The sequence below is a fragment of the Coturnix japonica genome, chromosome 5, assembly GCF_001577835.2.
Source record: "Coturnix japonica isolate 7356 chromosome 5, Coturnix japonica 2.1, whole genome shotgun sequence".
Taxonomy (NCBI): domain Eukaryota; kingdom Metazoa; phylum Chordata; class Aves; order Galliformes; family Phasianidae; genus Coturnix; species Coturnix japonica.
In genome coordinates, this window is record NC_029520.1 from 45,714,901 (window position 1) to 45,730,894 (window position 15,994).

At 39.3% G+C, this 15,994-nt stretch overlaps 1 protein-coding gene across 8 annotated transcripts in view; it reads left to right on the plus strand.

The window, feature by feature from the left end:
• MARK3 (microtubule affinity regulating kinase 3) overlaps positions 1-15,994 on the plus strand; it is a 56,130-nt gene that overhangs the window by 13,974 nt on the left and 26,162 nt on the right. For 5 of the 8 annotated variants that reach the window (XM_015865479.2, XM_015865481.2, XM_015865480.2 and 2 more), the window contains exon 1: positions 12,535-12,634. In XM_015865479.2, coding sequence (XP_015720965.1) covers positions 12,599-12,634 — 36 coding nt within the window. In that variant the 5' untranslated portion in view covers positions 12,535-12,598. Of the gene's footprint in view, positions 1-2,894; positions 2,949-9,281; positions 9,331-9,976; positions 10,043-12,534; positions 12,635-15,994 lie in introns of those variants that run through there. The other 3 variants (XM_015865485.2, XM_015865486.2, XM_015865487.2) reach the window with 1 other exon arrangement.

Here is a 15,994-nt window from a genome sequence, read left to right on the forward strand (position 1 = left end):
TCTCTGTACTAGAGCTTGTGTTTAGAAGTACTCCTTTGAGATTCACTGTCTAGGAGACTATAATCTGTAGTCTGTCTGCCCTTTTGAAATCAAGAATCTTCATTGTAAATCTGCTTTTGTTAAATCTTTGGCTTTAAGCCACTTATTTGCTGCTGTAAATTATCAGAGATTATTTCCTCTGACAAATTTTCCATACTTGCCAAAATTAATCTAAAAGATAAAACTACCTTTTGCTGTTTCCAAGGTGGTTGGAATGAGAGCCAAGAACATATGGACCCTTCTGTTTGGTAAGGGCAGGTTTCAGCTGATAGCCAGGAAGTTAAAGTTTCCTACTAGGACAGAATTCTTTCAGGATCCAAGTCTGACTCCAAGGAGTTCGTTGTCTTTTTTGCTCATCATTTGGAAAAAGAGTAGAACTGAAGAGTGAGAAAATAACCAGAATGCAGTCTGGTTGCTTTGCTTAATATTTCAGCTTTTTTTTACTGCCTTAAGTGCCTTGTTCAAGCCATGTAGGAGGGATGTTTTAATGCACGTTATCGTCTTCTATAGCGAAAGCAAAGACAGTTGTAATTCTGTTAATAATCTCACAGAATATCATGGCTGCTGCAACAACATAATGGTGTAGGTGAACTTTCATTCTTCCAGCCTTGGCCGTTGCACACAATGCTTGAAATTGTTCCAGACTTGCTTTGTGTAGAGAGCAAAGTCTCTGCTTCAGAAGGCAATTTGATGCTTCACTAACTATGCTTAGTAAAACCGGATTTTCTTTTTCAAGCTCATGAGAAATATTCTGGAGGGCAGCCTCCCTTTGTTTGTGGTTTGGGGACCTTATCAAGAAGCCTGAAGTTGCCCCGTTCTCTGAGCAGTTCAAGCTCTCATAGTCCATGTTGGCATCCTGTACTGCTAGTGTTCATGTGGATAGTTCTCTCAGTCCTGCCTTGAAGGCTGTAATTAGCGTGCTGAACAGTCCTATGAGTCTACCTGTCAGAACACTGAGGTGTGTACCATCCCTGTATCTCCAGGGCTGAATCTTTTTGCCAGTGTCAGACCTCTCGGTTTGATTGGAAACAACACACAGGGTGAGAGGTGAACTGTTTTTTGCTGAAACCCAGTGCTTTGTGGGTTAAAACAAGCTGAAGTCTTTAAGAGATTGATCAGTATAGCAGGGGTCAGAAAGCAAATGCAGCTTCTCCTGACTGGGATGTATTTAAGGAAACAGCTGTATTCAGTGGCATAGGTAGACTTGGGATGGCAGATGGGTTTCAGGTAACACCTTCTGCTGTTCAGAAAGGTGGTAGTCACTCTACATCCAGTCTGAATTAAAGAGATTCCAGAAAGTAAGTAGCTGTTACCTGCATGAGAAGAGTTCAACAGGCATAAAGGTAGAGATAAATATCTTTTTGTCTTCAGCTGCTAATATAAAAATACCTATTGCTTAATGTGCATGTCTTTTGTTTGTATTTTTAAAGTGATTTCTCAAGGTTTGTGATGGAATTTTGCTTTAGGAAACAGTGATCTGTAATTTTGGTAACATACCTTCAGAGATATTTCTCAAAGCAGAAATATTCTTAAATAGTTTCTTGGTGACATCTCGCAGTATCTTGCATCTAGAAGGGCTCAAAATAAATCGTGAATCTCAGTTTCAGAAAGCACCACATGTATCGTGCAATTCTGTGACACACCCAGGCTTTGAACGCTGTGATCACCTCTTCCCTCTCCATCATAATAACCACCCATGTGTTTTTGCACTTGAATGCAGGGAAACAAATCTGCTTTGGTGTAGGATTTTCTGTATCCCATATGTTGCCAATCCCAGGTTGATGAGATTACAAAGATGGCACAGAGTGATGCAGGGAAATAGGAGCTGTGGCATAGTGTCTACTACTTGAGCCAAAAATTCAAGGGGAACTGAGAGCCCTTTCTTTGTACCAGCAGAGTATTATAATCAGCTGACTTGCAGCATCTTGCCTCTGTGAGAGGCACCATCTCCTTGGCTTCTGCAGAGTTTCTTCTGGTATGTTTAGCCTATAATTTAGAAGGGAAAAATACCAATTGGCACGTAAATCTAGCAAGATTCCTCCTCCTTGTTTTAATGCAGTCTCTATCCAAATTGCATTGCACTAAGGCTCATCTCTGCCTATTCATTGTCTCAAATCTTCAGGCTCTGACTAGTTACCATGGTACTGAATTTCTCTTGGTTATTTTGTGAAGTTTTCATTTTGTTCTTTTTAACATTTCTATGCTGTATTTACCCAGAAGGTGAGAACGACAAAAAAAGGGATGAACTTTCCCAAATTGCTGCAGTACAGCCAATGGGTTTTTGATGACAAAGAAGTGGTTTTTCATTTAGTAGCCATCAGGGAGCCAACTGATACAAATATGCAATGAATTTCCAAAGGTGAACCTAGTTTTAGCAGAATTCGTGCTGTTATTTTCTATTTGCTCTGAAAGCTTTGCTTTTAGATGCATCTTCATAAATTGCCAATGCACAGTCAGTTCTGCATAATGTGTAGCGTGATTATGTTGTGTAAATATCATCTGTAGGCACCCTGCTCTCTATCAGGGTACTGTCTGGTATCAGAATTTCCACTGTAATGCATGTGATGATTTTAGTGTAAAGTCAAAGACTAAGTGACTTTCTCTTGTCTTAATAACATTAAAATACCAGTGTGGTTTTTTTTCTACTCTCCTGTTTATAGTTGGAAGTAGAAATAAATTATACATCGGTCATCAATTTCAAATGCTTTCAGCTTAAAATTGAATACAGATACATAATTTTCTAAAGAAACTCAAGTATTTTTGTGTTATTTTCAATTTGCTACTGGATTTGTCCATATAGTTGTAATGTGACAGTTGATCATACGGAAAACACTGATCCTGAACTCTCCCTTTAGGTTGCCATAAAGATAATTGACAAAACACAGCTGAATCCAACTAGTCTACAAAAGGTAAGTTTTCACATTTCATCTTTCCATTTGTATTGCAATTTGTTTCCTTTCACCACCTCCTACCATTAATCCTGAGTGCCCGTGCTGAAGAATGTGAAGCATTGTATACCTTGCACACATCTGACTACTGTATTTAATAGCTGGTTTTGTAACCGATACATTTTGAACAGTTGTTCAGAATGCATGTACTGTTTTACACATGACCTCTTACAGAGCTATGAACTTAGAAAATGGCGCTGTTAGCTGCTTCCTTTCCCACAAGTGAGAACGTCTGTGCTTTGGTGTCATGCTCCTGTGTCTCCTTCGTGCTGGTCATTTTGTTGAGCCTACAAATAGTGTGTTCTGTCCTGTCCTCCCCAGCTGGCCTTGAAAATACTGCCTCTGAAATGAAGGCCAGGCAGCGTCTATGCCTTCATAGTTTTCAGCTGAAAAGGTGCTACAGTTTTAAGGAATAGCTCAGAGAATGACTACTCTGGTTTCTTCCTTTTAGCCTAAAGTGTTTAATGTGCTGTTACAGTTGTATTGCCTTATCTATTTTAGTAAGTCGTGATAAATCCTACTCTTTCATCATGTGAGCCAATCTGCTTTGGAGTGCCTGCAGGAAGTACATTTAAATGTCACTTTACCTAGGACTTTTCTAACTCTGTCCTTTGGAGCACTGCACTCAAAGGCTTTTTATTTGAGTCCTTGCAATATCTCAGTTTAAAGGAGAGAATACCCAGAACTTACCTGCAGATAAAGTTAAAGTATGTAATAAGAGCAATCTACACGTTTGGGTTTTATGCCAATGCTAAAAGGATTGTGTGCTGAAATTGTTCTTCTGAAAATACAAAAGTTCATGCATTCTGTGGTTTGTTTGGGAGAGAAAGAACAGCCTGCAGGAGGAAGGCAGCATCCTCTTAGCAAGTAATGATGTCACTGCTCCCTACCGCCCCTGCAGATGGGATCAAAGTAGGTAATATGGTTGCAGTCTTCTCAGTGATGTTGTTATTAATTTGTGGCTGAGCAGGAAGGAAATGAAATGCAAATGAGATAACGTGACGATTTAAGTGAAGTGGATTTGTGCTGCAGATCTGTGCAAATTGGAATACCTGGAAAAAAATTAACTACTTGGAAGAGAAACAGAAGCTGCAATAAGAACAGGAGGGGGTCAGCGAGCGTGAGGAGAACGGTCAGAGAAATGCAGAGAGGCAGCATTTCTGGAAGGAAAAAGTAAGACTTACTCCTTCCAATAGTGTTACCTGGAGACTTATAAATCTGATGGGATTTGAAGACTGGGATTGCCTGTGTGTTGGCTTTTTTAACTGATCTCATTTTTTACATGAGCAGTGAAGTTTTAGCAAGGTATGTCCATGCTCTCCATTCAGAAGTGGAAAGTCATTTCCTTAACGTTGAGTGCTTACTTAGCACAGTAAGCACACAGTGCATTACTTATCGATTTTGCTTTGTCAAAGCTTTCCTGAAAGCTTTCGCCCACTCTGGCACTGTCAGCAGCGCCATAGTCTCAGTGCATTGGAAGCAAAACGTGTGCATGACCCATGGGTTCAGGGCAAGCTGAGATGGAAGTGCCTCTGGGCTGGCACTTGTAGAGGGAGTGATGAATTACAGAGGTTCGGTAGGGAGGGAAGGGCTTTGCTGAGAAGAGGTGGGGTGTGGAGCACAGGCCGCCGCCTGCGTGTCTGCTCATCCTCAGGTGGTGAAACAAGGGGATTAAGGCAGATTCCAGTTTTACATCATCCACACCCATCCTTCAGATGCAGGAGGGGCTGCCCTTGCTGGGGGTGCCTCACCCCCCGGAGCAGCAGTTCTCACTGTGGGTGTGTGTGGCTGCAGCTCTGAGTTTTCAGCAGTGCTGCTCTTCAGGGGAGCGAGCAGCTACTCCAGCTCTTGTCTCAGGAGCTAATTATGGCTCTGCCGCCTTTGCTTAGGAAAGAGGAAACTGTAGTCGGTACTTCCCTGCCCTAAAAGAAAAGGGAATTCTTAGAGCTTTTTTCCCATGCTATTGCTGTTAGTCATAGTCATTATTCTCCAAAAATGTACTCCTGTACCCAGTCCCTGAATATCGGTCTGTCGGTCTCATTGGAAACAAGTGTTGATGCTACAGTAGCTCACTTCCTTCTAGACCAAAGAAAAATGCTGTTTGCTTTAGAATTAGCAATGCCATTATATGCGAGATCTTTATTTTTACCAAGCCCACGTAATAGCTCCAAATCACTTCTCATTTTCCTCTTTTAGAACTTGGCTCCTCAGCCAAATGTTTCTGTTCAGACCTTTTTCCTAAAATCCTTTTAGAGCTTTTAAACTATAAGTTTTTATGTGCACTGTGTCCTTTCTGACCTTGGGTCTGTCTGTGTTTTGAAAAGCACAGGGGAGGTAGGAGAGCTTAAAATGCACAGAATTTTTGTTTCTTAATGTTTATTGTGTCTGTTTTCAAGTTGTTCTTCGTTTGGTGCAGGTTCGTGCTGCATAAAACCTTCCTGATTGAGGCTTCCAGTTATATAGGGGGTATGTTTCAAAGAGCAGTTATCAGGAGGAGCCTAACACATGGTTAAAGCTTGATGTGGCTAGGGAGAACATCTTGTGCAAAGCCTCCCTGCTTTGAGGGAAGGAGGTCAGGAAATGGGCTCTGCATCTAACTGGCGTACTGACTTGCTTTTTAGCAAGCTTTTTTTCAGTGTTTTTGAAGTCCTTTGTTACTGAAACTCGTGCAATAGCTAATGCAGGAACACTTGTAATCTGTCTTTCAGCTTATTCAAAGAGTTGGCTTAAAAACTGGTTCCCAATTTCCTCAATCCGTGTTGTTTTAGATGTATCAGCATAATAAAGTTCAAGTAAAATTGCTTCAAGATTGTTCCTCGGTATGTGTCTGTGTTTCCGTTGCTGATTTTCTTTTTGCTGTTTGTCCCCTGGCAGCATTAAATTCTTTCCCAGTATCTAACATAACTTACAGTCAGAGGACCAGACCACAACAAAGCTGAAAGCCATTTGTTTGGCAGACTTAGGATGTTTGTCTTTCCCTGGAAACATTTGTAGAGCTCCTGTTGACGGAAAATGAGCTATTCAACATGTTGGGAGTAGTTTTTAATCTCTGTATTAGAAATTAAACTGATAAGCAGTGTTTGCAGCTGATAGTCAGCCTTTATGGTCGCATTGTGACGCGTACCCGAAACTAAGAAAACCCTAATGTTACCCCTTCTGATGATATAACACCTTCTGGAACAGCCAATTATGGCTGTTAATGAATTGTGCCGTGGGCTTTAGAAAGGCTGGCAGTAATTAATACTGCATTTATCACATGTTGATGTATGTTGTATTGTGGGGGAATTAAATCTAGGAAAGGTTTCGGCACAATGTGAAAGCCATATCATGTTTTATGTTCTATTCCTCATAGAAGATCATACAATGTCAGTCTCTGTAGAGGTTGCTGTCCATGTCAAAATTCCAAACGTAACATTTAAACTGTTTATGGAACACAATCTGAAGTGCATTTATATAACTAAAATTATAAGAAAGCATCTGGTGTAGTTTGTATCCTATTCTTAACCATTTCTATCTTGAATTTTCCCTAAGACAAAAATAACCATTTTTCAAAAGCTCGTTTCCAGTCACCCACTTCTACAAATGGCTCATATGTAGAAGTTACTTTTTTGATAGGCTTCAGTTGGGTGAGTAAAGCAGAGAGTATTAGTCTTGTAGACGAATGATATATTTAGAATAGCTCTAAATGTAGCCTGGCTTTATCGCATTAGACTATCAAACTGCAGTGGAGGAAGTAGCCAGCTCCAGCCAAGTCAGCTTTCTTTATAAAAAGATTAGATTAATGAGTGTGTTTGTTTACATGATGACGCTGTGAATGTTAGTCTCATCTTTATTTTTCTGTGTTGCCTATTGTGACCCAATAGATTTTGTGTTGTCGTCTAGCAGAGTGTCAGGCACCGACCTGGATAATGATTATATGATAACTAAAACCACTTGAAAACAGTTCTGTTGTATTTTGGTGCTCAGTTAGCAAACTATTCACAGCTGTGGCTGTAGAATTGAGGGCAAAGCTTTTGGGGCAGTTTGATGAAGATTGCTACCAAAAGGGCAGCCTTGACAAGAGTCGTCAGAAAGCAGAAAAAGGTTAAGAGTGCTCTCCGGTCCAATAGTTTGTTGTATGAAAAAGACACAAAGATGGAAGGATTTTGTTTTATTTTTTTGGTTCTTTGGTTGTTCTTTGTTTTGTTTGTTTTGCCTTTATTTATTTAGTATCTATTGAGTAACTACACAAATTTCTTGAGTCCTTAGTAATAAATGTAGACATATCTAATATCTTCCTTTCACATGAAATGTAACCCTGAAGGTGAATCTTAATAGCATCACTTTCTGCTTTCTCACTGTTAGCAGCGATGCTGTTACCTCTTGCTTTAGAAAATGCTTTCTTTTTCTCCCTTGTCTGCACTCCCATGGAGTCTGTACTTTCTGCTTTGTTCTCTTTACATTAGGTTCAGTGTGATCTGCTATGTTACTAGTGTTCCTGTAGATGCTGGTGTAGATTTATAATAAAGCCACTCAGTTACTCCCTCATTTTGAAGCGTGCTGTTAGAAAATAATCAAGGCTTAAGAATGTCAGACATCTGGAGTCCTGGGCTGGCATGATGGGAACTATAGAGGGAGAGCTGTTATGCGCATGGCTACTGTGTAACATGCTGCCTAAAAAAGGTCATTCTTTGTAGGTTTTATTTGTTGCTGTTTGTTTTAACAGTGGCTGTAGAGAATTGAAGGAATCTGAATACAGCAGTATTTGCACTTGGAGGTTTTTTGTAATGTTTTTTTATCTTTATAGTCTTCTCTGGGAGAAGAAATGGGACTTATTTATCCCTATTATTTCATCTACTATTAACAAGCATCTTTAAAACATTTTATATTGCAATAACAACACCTGTGGCATTCTTAATATTGCACTGTGTTTATTGTGCCTCTTAAAATTGGTTTTTGCAGAAGAGAATTTTCAAAGGTGAAAATAATTAACAGCTGATCAGCAATAAGTTTGGCTTTCATTTGGTATGTGTTAAATGCAGTTGCATGTCCCACCTCAGGAGGACAGAGAGTACTCTGACTGATAGGCAGAGTTGATCTCTGTGGGAGTAACTACTCAAGCAAGGCCCCCTTCACATGACTATTGATGTCAGGGTTTGGGGAAAGAAGCCTTGCAGAACCAGTATGTGGTCTGTGAACACAACACTGTTGATCTAAATCCATGCTGCAGCCCAAAAGAGGCAGTTGTACTCCTCTGGCATCCATCCTGCCCCCATCCCTTCTGCTAGAATGGATGTGCTGGTGTAGATAAGGGAGCTGCAGCAGAAGGCTTATGGAGTTTTGGAGGGAGTTCTGGTTTTGACAAGATTTTCCTGTAAATTTCCTGTAAAATTCATGCTTTGACCATATACATCAATTCAGATTAACTTGCATGAAGGCAGGCAGCAGGCCTGTGCATGGTGGTGAGGGTGGCAGTAGGCTGATGCCTTTGAGGTTTTACCCTCAGATAGTGATATCTTCTCTGTACCAGGGATTATTTGGTCAGGAAAAGACCACTGGAGTTTTGCCCCATGAACTGGCTGTCACAGTCTGTGCACTGGGTCAGCAGTCTGGGAGGCTGGATGTCTGGCAATGACAGAAGCTGTGCTACCAAGGCCTGAACTACATGTTCCTGTGCCTTAGGCATCTTGAAGGAGTGCTCTTGAAGGCCCAAGGAGGAGCCTCGCATGACTGTTTATATATGCATAGAACTTGCTCATTGAACAGCATGGTTTCTGTTATATGAGCAGTTGATTTTTCACCTCCAAGTTCCTGTCATACACCACAGCATTTCTGTAGCATCCTGTGGAAGGCAGACCTTTAACAAAGCGCTGAAGAATCTGTACCAGTAGTGTAATATAGTATTCTTCAAATGGTTCTCAGCATGAGGTTTGTAGAACTTTCAAACCAAGCTTTTTCTGTGAGGATATGAAAGCATACGAGATGTGTAGTGGCCTGCGAGGAGCTTTGTAGGCTCAGAGTGGTTTTTGGGCCCCAAAGTGTGAGAACCACAAAGCTGAGATCACCAGTTTCCTGAGCTACCTGTGGTACTTTGAGGATGTTTTCATGTTTTGGGGGGGATTTGTAGCTGGCCTATAAGAAGGAGGCACTCAGCTTTTCCCCACAGTAAGTGGTTAATTTAATGACCTTTGTTGAAATGCTAATAGTAATGTTTACTCTTAAAATTAGGTAAGTATTTCACATTGTTCAGGCTTTGGGAAGAACAGTTGCTGCCTTTTACTTTCATTAACATTTCATATTTTATGTTTATTTCAGCTCTTTAGAGAAGTAAGAATAATGAAGATCTTAAATCATCCAAATATAGGTACCTTGTTTATTTTGTGTAATATATACGTTTAAAAGAAGGACCTGCACAAGGGGGTTGATGCACTGTTAAGGAGCAGTAAAAAAAAATATACACTGCCGTAACTGTTTAACAAAACAAAAAATGTTGACCCTTTTGCATGAAACTGGTATTTACATAGCTTAGAAGTCCACATCTTTTGAGTAAAATAGTGATTTTTACTGAATTTAATTTCTCATCAAAATAATTCTATACCAAAATAAGAAACGGGTCAAGAAATTGTTCAGGATTGTAAGGCTTTAGTTGAAACATCTCTGTTATAGTATTGTTATCAATCAGTTTGCTGACTTACTTGTCAACATGTATTCCAGGACAGTGTGTAATAATGGCTATTGCTGACACTCAAATTTGAGGAAGTTGTGCATAAGTTACTTGCTTTTTCCTCATAGCCAACAGTCTTGTTTCATGATGAAATGTTGATCCTTGGAGTTGAGCAAATATTTATATTTTCCATTTTGGGATACTGGAGAGAAAAAGCTTCTCTAGAGTAATATTCTGATACTGTCAAGCAGCAAGCAAATTAATGTTTTCCAACTGAATTCTCTATGGAATTAAATTAATACTTCTGCAACCACCTAATTGATTAATAAGTTGCTTTCTTTTCCAGTGAAATTATTTGAAGTCATTGAAACTGAAAAGACATTGTATTTGGTAATGGAATATGCCAGCGGGGGTAAGTAATTTTGTTATTAGAGCCAAGAAGCAAACAAATTGCCAAGAGGCAGAAAGCACTTTTTTGTTTAATGCTTTGATTTTACTTTTAGCAAATAATTATGTCATGGTAGGATGCAATTTTAAGCAGTCTTTAGTATCAAGAACTTGCTCAGTCTTCATATCTTGAAAACCTTCATTCTGAGTTTACAAGAATTTAGTAACATTAGCTTTGTTTTACAACTTAAATTTAATCGGAATCTTTGAATCTTTCTTCAGCCTTTGATTGCTCTTGTCAATAACAAATGTCAGCCTTTTATTGCCTCCAGCTCCCCAGGAGTAATGTCTTGTTTTGTATAAGATACTTAGTAAAAACATGGATGGGACATATCAAAAGTACAAGTATGGCAACTTCAGGCTTTTTTAGATGTTGGTGGTGTCTGACATATCTTCATCACAGACATTCTGCTGGCAGATATTACTATACTTACATATATACTTATATATATTATATATATATATGTCCATTTCAGGAGGGAAGTTTTGGAAAAACTTAAATGTTTAATCCTGATTGCAGAGGGGTAAAAACATTTGTACCATGCAGTGTCAGATATTTTCAGCAAAGCCTGAATTAAGGTATTTGGGCTTAAGTTACTCCTGGCTGGCTAAAACCTGATAGCCTGGTAAATGTGACCCTTTAGCATCAGCATCTGGGAATCACAAATAGTTGAGCCTTTTATTCAGCTTTGAGAGGGAATTAGAATGTTTTCTCATGTAAGTTTCAACATTGAATTCTGTTAGATTATGTGAAGGTTAGCTAATTATTATAAAACATGTAAAGGATCCCCAGATTGCCCCTGTTGTTTTCCAGCAACTCCATGAATATTCAGCCAATTTCTGTCTAAACAGAAACAAGCATTGTAAAACACTTCTGTGATATTGGCCAGTACACATTCGTGAAGGCATCTCTGCAGTTCGATGGTGCTACACTTAAAAGCAAAGTCCTATTGCCATCTAGTGATTGGCTTCCACAAGGTAGAAGGGCCAACAGTTCTCTGAAGTAGTGAGATCTGTTCTGAAAGGCTGTGAGCAGTGCTCTCTGCACATGTGGTGGTTTTCAAAGCAGGCATGGCCACTTATCTGAGTGACAAGGATCAATTTTATGTTTTTAAGAGACTGATCTCACGTGAGCTGTGTGAGCCCTGGTTGGAGGATGAGGGGAATTTATTCCAGTAACTGCAGTATTTTGCATAAATTGACTATAATTCCTGGTCTGGCATCATTTTACCTAAATTATGAAAGCATTCAGCCTTGCTGCTTCAAATTTTATGAAGAAACAGCTGTGAAATGTACCGGAGAGAATTTTCAGACTTGGCTGTTAAGTAGGAATGCTATGAGGGAAGCAAGGATATTCTGTAGAAAATCCCCACATTCCCTCAGAATACTCAGTTATTGCTTTTTCTAGTTGTTTTTTATTATTATTATTTCAGTTTGCTGAAGTTATTTGAAAACAAATGTGTAGTTACTCAGCAATTTCCTTGCGAAGTGGCTATCTGCAGAACAGTGGGTTCTTGCTCAGTAGAAAATATTTAGGTATTTGATTCGATTCTAAAATGAATATTAATCTTGCATATTGATGAAGAATCTTAAGTTGTGTGCTAATCTGTGCTGATGGGAGTTCTATTATTTTTTGGTATTTGTAAGTTCTCAGTAAAGATTTGTGCTTTCACCAACAAACACTCCAGTGTTCCATGGGCCTGCAGGCTGTGCCTTGAGCTCAAATATAGCCTGTACTCCATGGGCCTGCAGGCTGTGCCTTGAGCTCAAACAGCCTGTACTGACATGCTACAAAACGGCAAGATTGGCTTAAAACCAACGAAAAACCAAGTTTTTAAAAAAAGCACAGATTTTATTTTGTGCTGCTTTTGTAATCTCCTTTAGACATCTACAGCCATACAACACTGGGCTTGTACATTCAGAGGTAACATTGCTGTCTTACCGACCTCATGCTTGTGTGATGGGTCATCTCGGCGTCCTGCTAGCTTCATTATTACAGCTTTCATGGGAATGCCTCCTTCAGGCCTAGGTTAAGTCTAAGATTTCTGTTTTGATTAAAATACTTCATATACCTGTGCAAAGAAAAATCACGATGCTGGTATAACAGCATTTATAGGTATCATCAGACACTTTAATATATGAAGCTTTTTTTTGCAGTGCAAAAGGTACCCTCGTGAGAAAGTCTGTGAAGTGTTACAAGTCACCTCTATTTGCAAAATAGGAGTATTGCCATTTGTTTTCTGTCACAAACAATTGGAAGGAAATGGTTTTATCTATATCCAGTTTTTCATTAAGCCTTATTGTTCTCTTGTGTAAGAGAAGATGTTTGTGTTCTCTTTTGCCTTGTTCCCTTGGGCTAACCCATAATCTTAACCTCGAGTTCAACTTGTAATACAGTCATTCCGGTGAAGCTGCTGTGGGTAACTGCTAGAAAGGAATCTCTGCATTCTGAGTTGGCATTAATGTGTCTCATTATTAAATTATAGGGGAGGTGTTTGACTATCTGGTTGCACATGGAAGAATGAAGGAAAAGGAAGCAAGAGCTAAATTTAGACAGGTATGTATAACATTCCTATACATCAGCTTATTCCACCTTGTTTTTAATGCTGAAATGGATGAAACAGCTGTCCTTTGTGTTTGACTCCTAGCTGTGTTCACTGGGATGTGTGGATTTGCAGCACTCAGTGAGAGGAAACTTGGGTTACGACAGTGTTTTGGAGGGGTTAGCAGTCCATTCAGCAGTGCTGGCTTCCTTTGTGTTCATGCCAGGGTGTCCGGGAGTGCCAGAACACAGTGACTGCTTGGTGGACTCTGTTCCAAAATTCATTTCCTTTGGGTTGATTTCATATATCCTTACTTCAGCTGGTCTGCAACCTTTTGGAGGTTGTTCAAGTACAACACATAGCAAACCAGGTCAGGAGCAAACATGGGCAGTGCCTGGAGCAGGCACCCACCCACACTCAAAAGATGCAGTTTAACAGTTGTTCTAAAACATCACTGAAGAATAATGTCGAGGCTTGTTAGTTTATAATTTTCTTTATAATGGGTAAACAGAACTTGTGAAAATGTTGGAATGTCATTGATCATTAGGAAGTCATTTCTGTTCCACAGTAAAACAATATTGAACCTAAGTATTTTTGCATAACTTAAGATCCAGATCCTCTTGGAGCATCTGGTGTTTCATTTGCAGATCTCACTGGCCTAATATATTCTCTTTTCTGCCCTTGTGCTGAAACTTTGTAAGTGCTTATGTGATTAACATCATATTGGGTAACTTAGATGATGTTGTGAGAATTAAGAAAGAAGTCTCATGTTTATTTTTGCAGAAGATTAAAAGAAACGAGTAACAAAAAAGGCAGCTTCAGTCTTCAGGAGATGTGATTTGTGTTTGCTAGACTGATAGAGAGCTTCAGCATAAGGAAAATTTTTCTACCTCTGTAATAAAACCTTGTCTTTATATTTAATATTCCATCAGGTAGAGCACTTTCCTTTGTTACTAAGAATTTCTTATGTTCTTCTTTGCTGTGCATTGGAATATGTGTGATCAATTGCGCTGCGTTGTGGAGCAGTCATTTCTACCTTCGCTGTCTTTAAATCCCAGACCATTACCTTTCTCTTTGTAATGTCACCTGAAGTTCTTCAGAATATCTTCAAAGAATTTGCTGTTCTTTCTCACATGTGAATGCTGAGAACTGATTCTCTGATCTTCGTGCCACCTTTCTTCTAGCAGGAATTGTGTGGAAATGAATCTTGCAGTAATTCCATTGCACATTTACCTTTTTTAATCTCTCTTAAGGATTCAACTCTCCTTTATGTGAGAACTTGTGGAAACACATCAGATGTATGTTACGGAATAATGTGGGTAGTAGAGGATACAGGCAACTTCAAAATAAAATAATAAAAGCCCCACCTTCTTCAAAAACAAATTCAAAGGAAAAGAACTTAAAAGATAAAACTGCTGAGCTGAATGTTTGACCCATCAAGTGCTTTACTTCAGATTCCCTGTTTATTTCTGCAAATCAGTAGGATAAATGCTGTTCATAAAGGTACATGGGTGGCTGCAGTTCATTCTAGTGCAATATGTTTTAAGTCTCTTTCTGTAAGTCTGGTTTCCTTTCAGAAACCTGGAGTGGGCAGCTGCCTCTGTCTTTCCTCAATAGCACTTTACTGGTTGCTGAATTCAGCCAATTGTAGAGGATCTCGATCTCAAAGATAGGTCGTTGAGAGGAACAAAAGCTTGAGTGTCTGGGGAAAAAAGAACCATAGTAATACCCTAAGGATAGAAGCTATAGTGTGAGCTCATCACACTTTGCTGGAGAAAAGAGCATGCAGATGGGACAGAAGTCAGAAAACTTTGATCAGAGCTTGACATTTATCCAACACCAGGACTTTGACTGCAGGACAGTGAGGGGAAACAGGATCTCACTGGGTTTATGGGTCATAAAACCATTCATTTTTACCTTACTGAAGTCTCACAATAGCCTCATATAGCTTTTAGCCGTTGCTGGAGGGAGAATGTTCTGTGTAGGACTTTTATCTGATTCAGTGCAGCTGTCCTAATGTTAGATGGATTTAGGACATAATAGGGATATTTATTTTTTAAATTCACTAACTAGTTTAACAGAAAGGGGCCTCTTTAAACTGCAGAAACAGTTGTGCCATGGTATTGAGCTTAATACTTACAATAGATTATATTATATCTTATTTCAGATTCTGTTTCTTCTTTCAGTAGATGTAATTTAGGCATAAAACATTTGTGTCTTATCAGAAGAAGCATTTTAGCTTCTCCCTCTAACAGACAAAGAGCAGGATTTGGTAATTCTCCTGTCTTTATTTGTTTAAAAATATATTTATATACAGATACATCTTTTGTCCATTTTGTTATGCATACTCGGGCATTTTAACAGGGGAAAAAAAGCCAAGACAGAGATCAAGTTATTCCAGTCATGCTTGAAAAGGAACACATGAGAAGGTACAAACACTAAAAATACAGCTATGCTCTGCAGTTCTCCATTTCAGTTTCCTTTTGTGCAGCCGTATATGAGAAATTCAAATCCAGAATGTTTTGCATTCTTAATATCACCTAGTTTTAATTTCCCTATTACAGACTTCCAGACAGTTCTGGTTCAGTCTCACCATCCTTAGTCCGTATGGAAATCTACCTGTCTGGTTAAGAACTGATGCAGAAATGGGGAGTCAGGTCAAGAGGAAGGTGAATGAGTGTTCTCCTCCCACCGACAAAGTAGAAAACGAATATGTATTACTTCCCTCTCTTCCTCTACTCTGTCAGATTAGATCTGGCTTCCTTCAGTCTTCCCACTCTTTCCTGTAGAAGCAATTCATTGAGTCTTGTTAGTGGTATATATTAGGACAAGTCTTAGAAAATGAAAAATCCACCAAGTCCTTGTTACTGCTGGATATTCCAGTTAAGAAACAAAATGCTCATTTTGGCACTGTGGAAGAGACCTGGGGAGGTTGTTTATCTGTCCTTTGTTTGTTCTGTTCGTTCAATCAGCTAATCCTTACAAAGAATAGTTTGTCTCCTTAGAGGTAACGTGTTCCATCTTGTTCTTTAAATCCTGTGATTAGACAGATTTCTTTCAAATTCCTCCAGAGAAATGCATAGAAGTGCTCCTGTTGTTACAGCTAGAAGTCTTCTGTTCCTTACTCTGTTCTCCCAACCTACCAAGCATCAGCAAGTTTCTCACACTAATAGGATGGGAATGAGGGGGCAACAAAGGAGCATGTGGCAGAATATGATAGGCACGAAGCTCAACCCAGTGAAGCTGTACTTTGTGTTCTTCATTCAGTTTTGACTGCTGTTAATCTTTCTTACATGTATTGCATTATTTCCCTTCCTTTTGCATTTGAGTTGCTTCTGCAGTCTGTGTTATCCAGTTGCAATGCAGAATAGTTC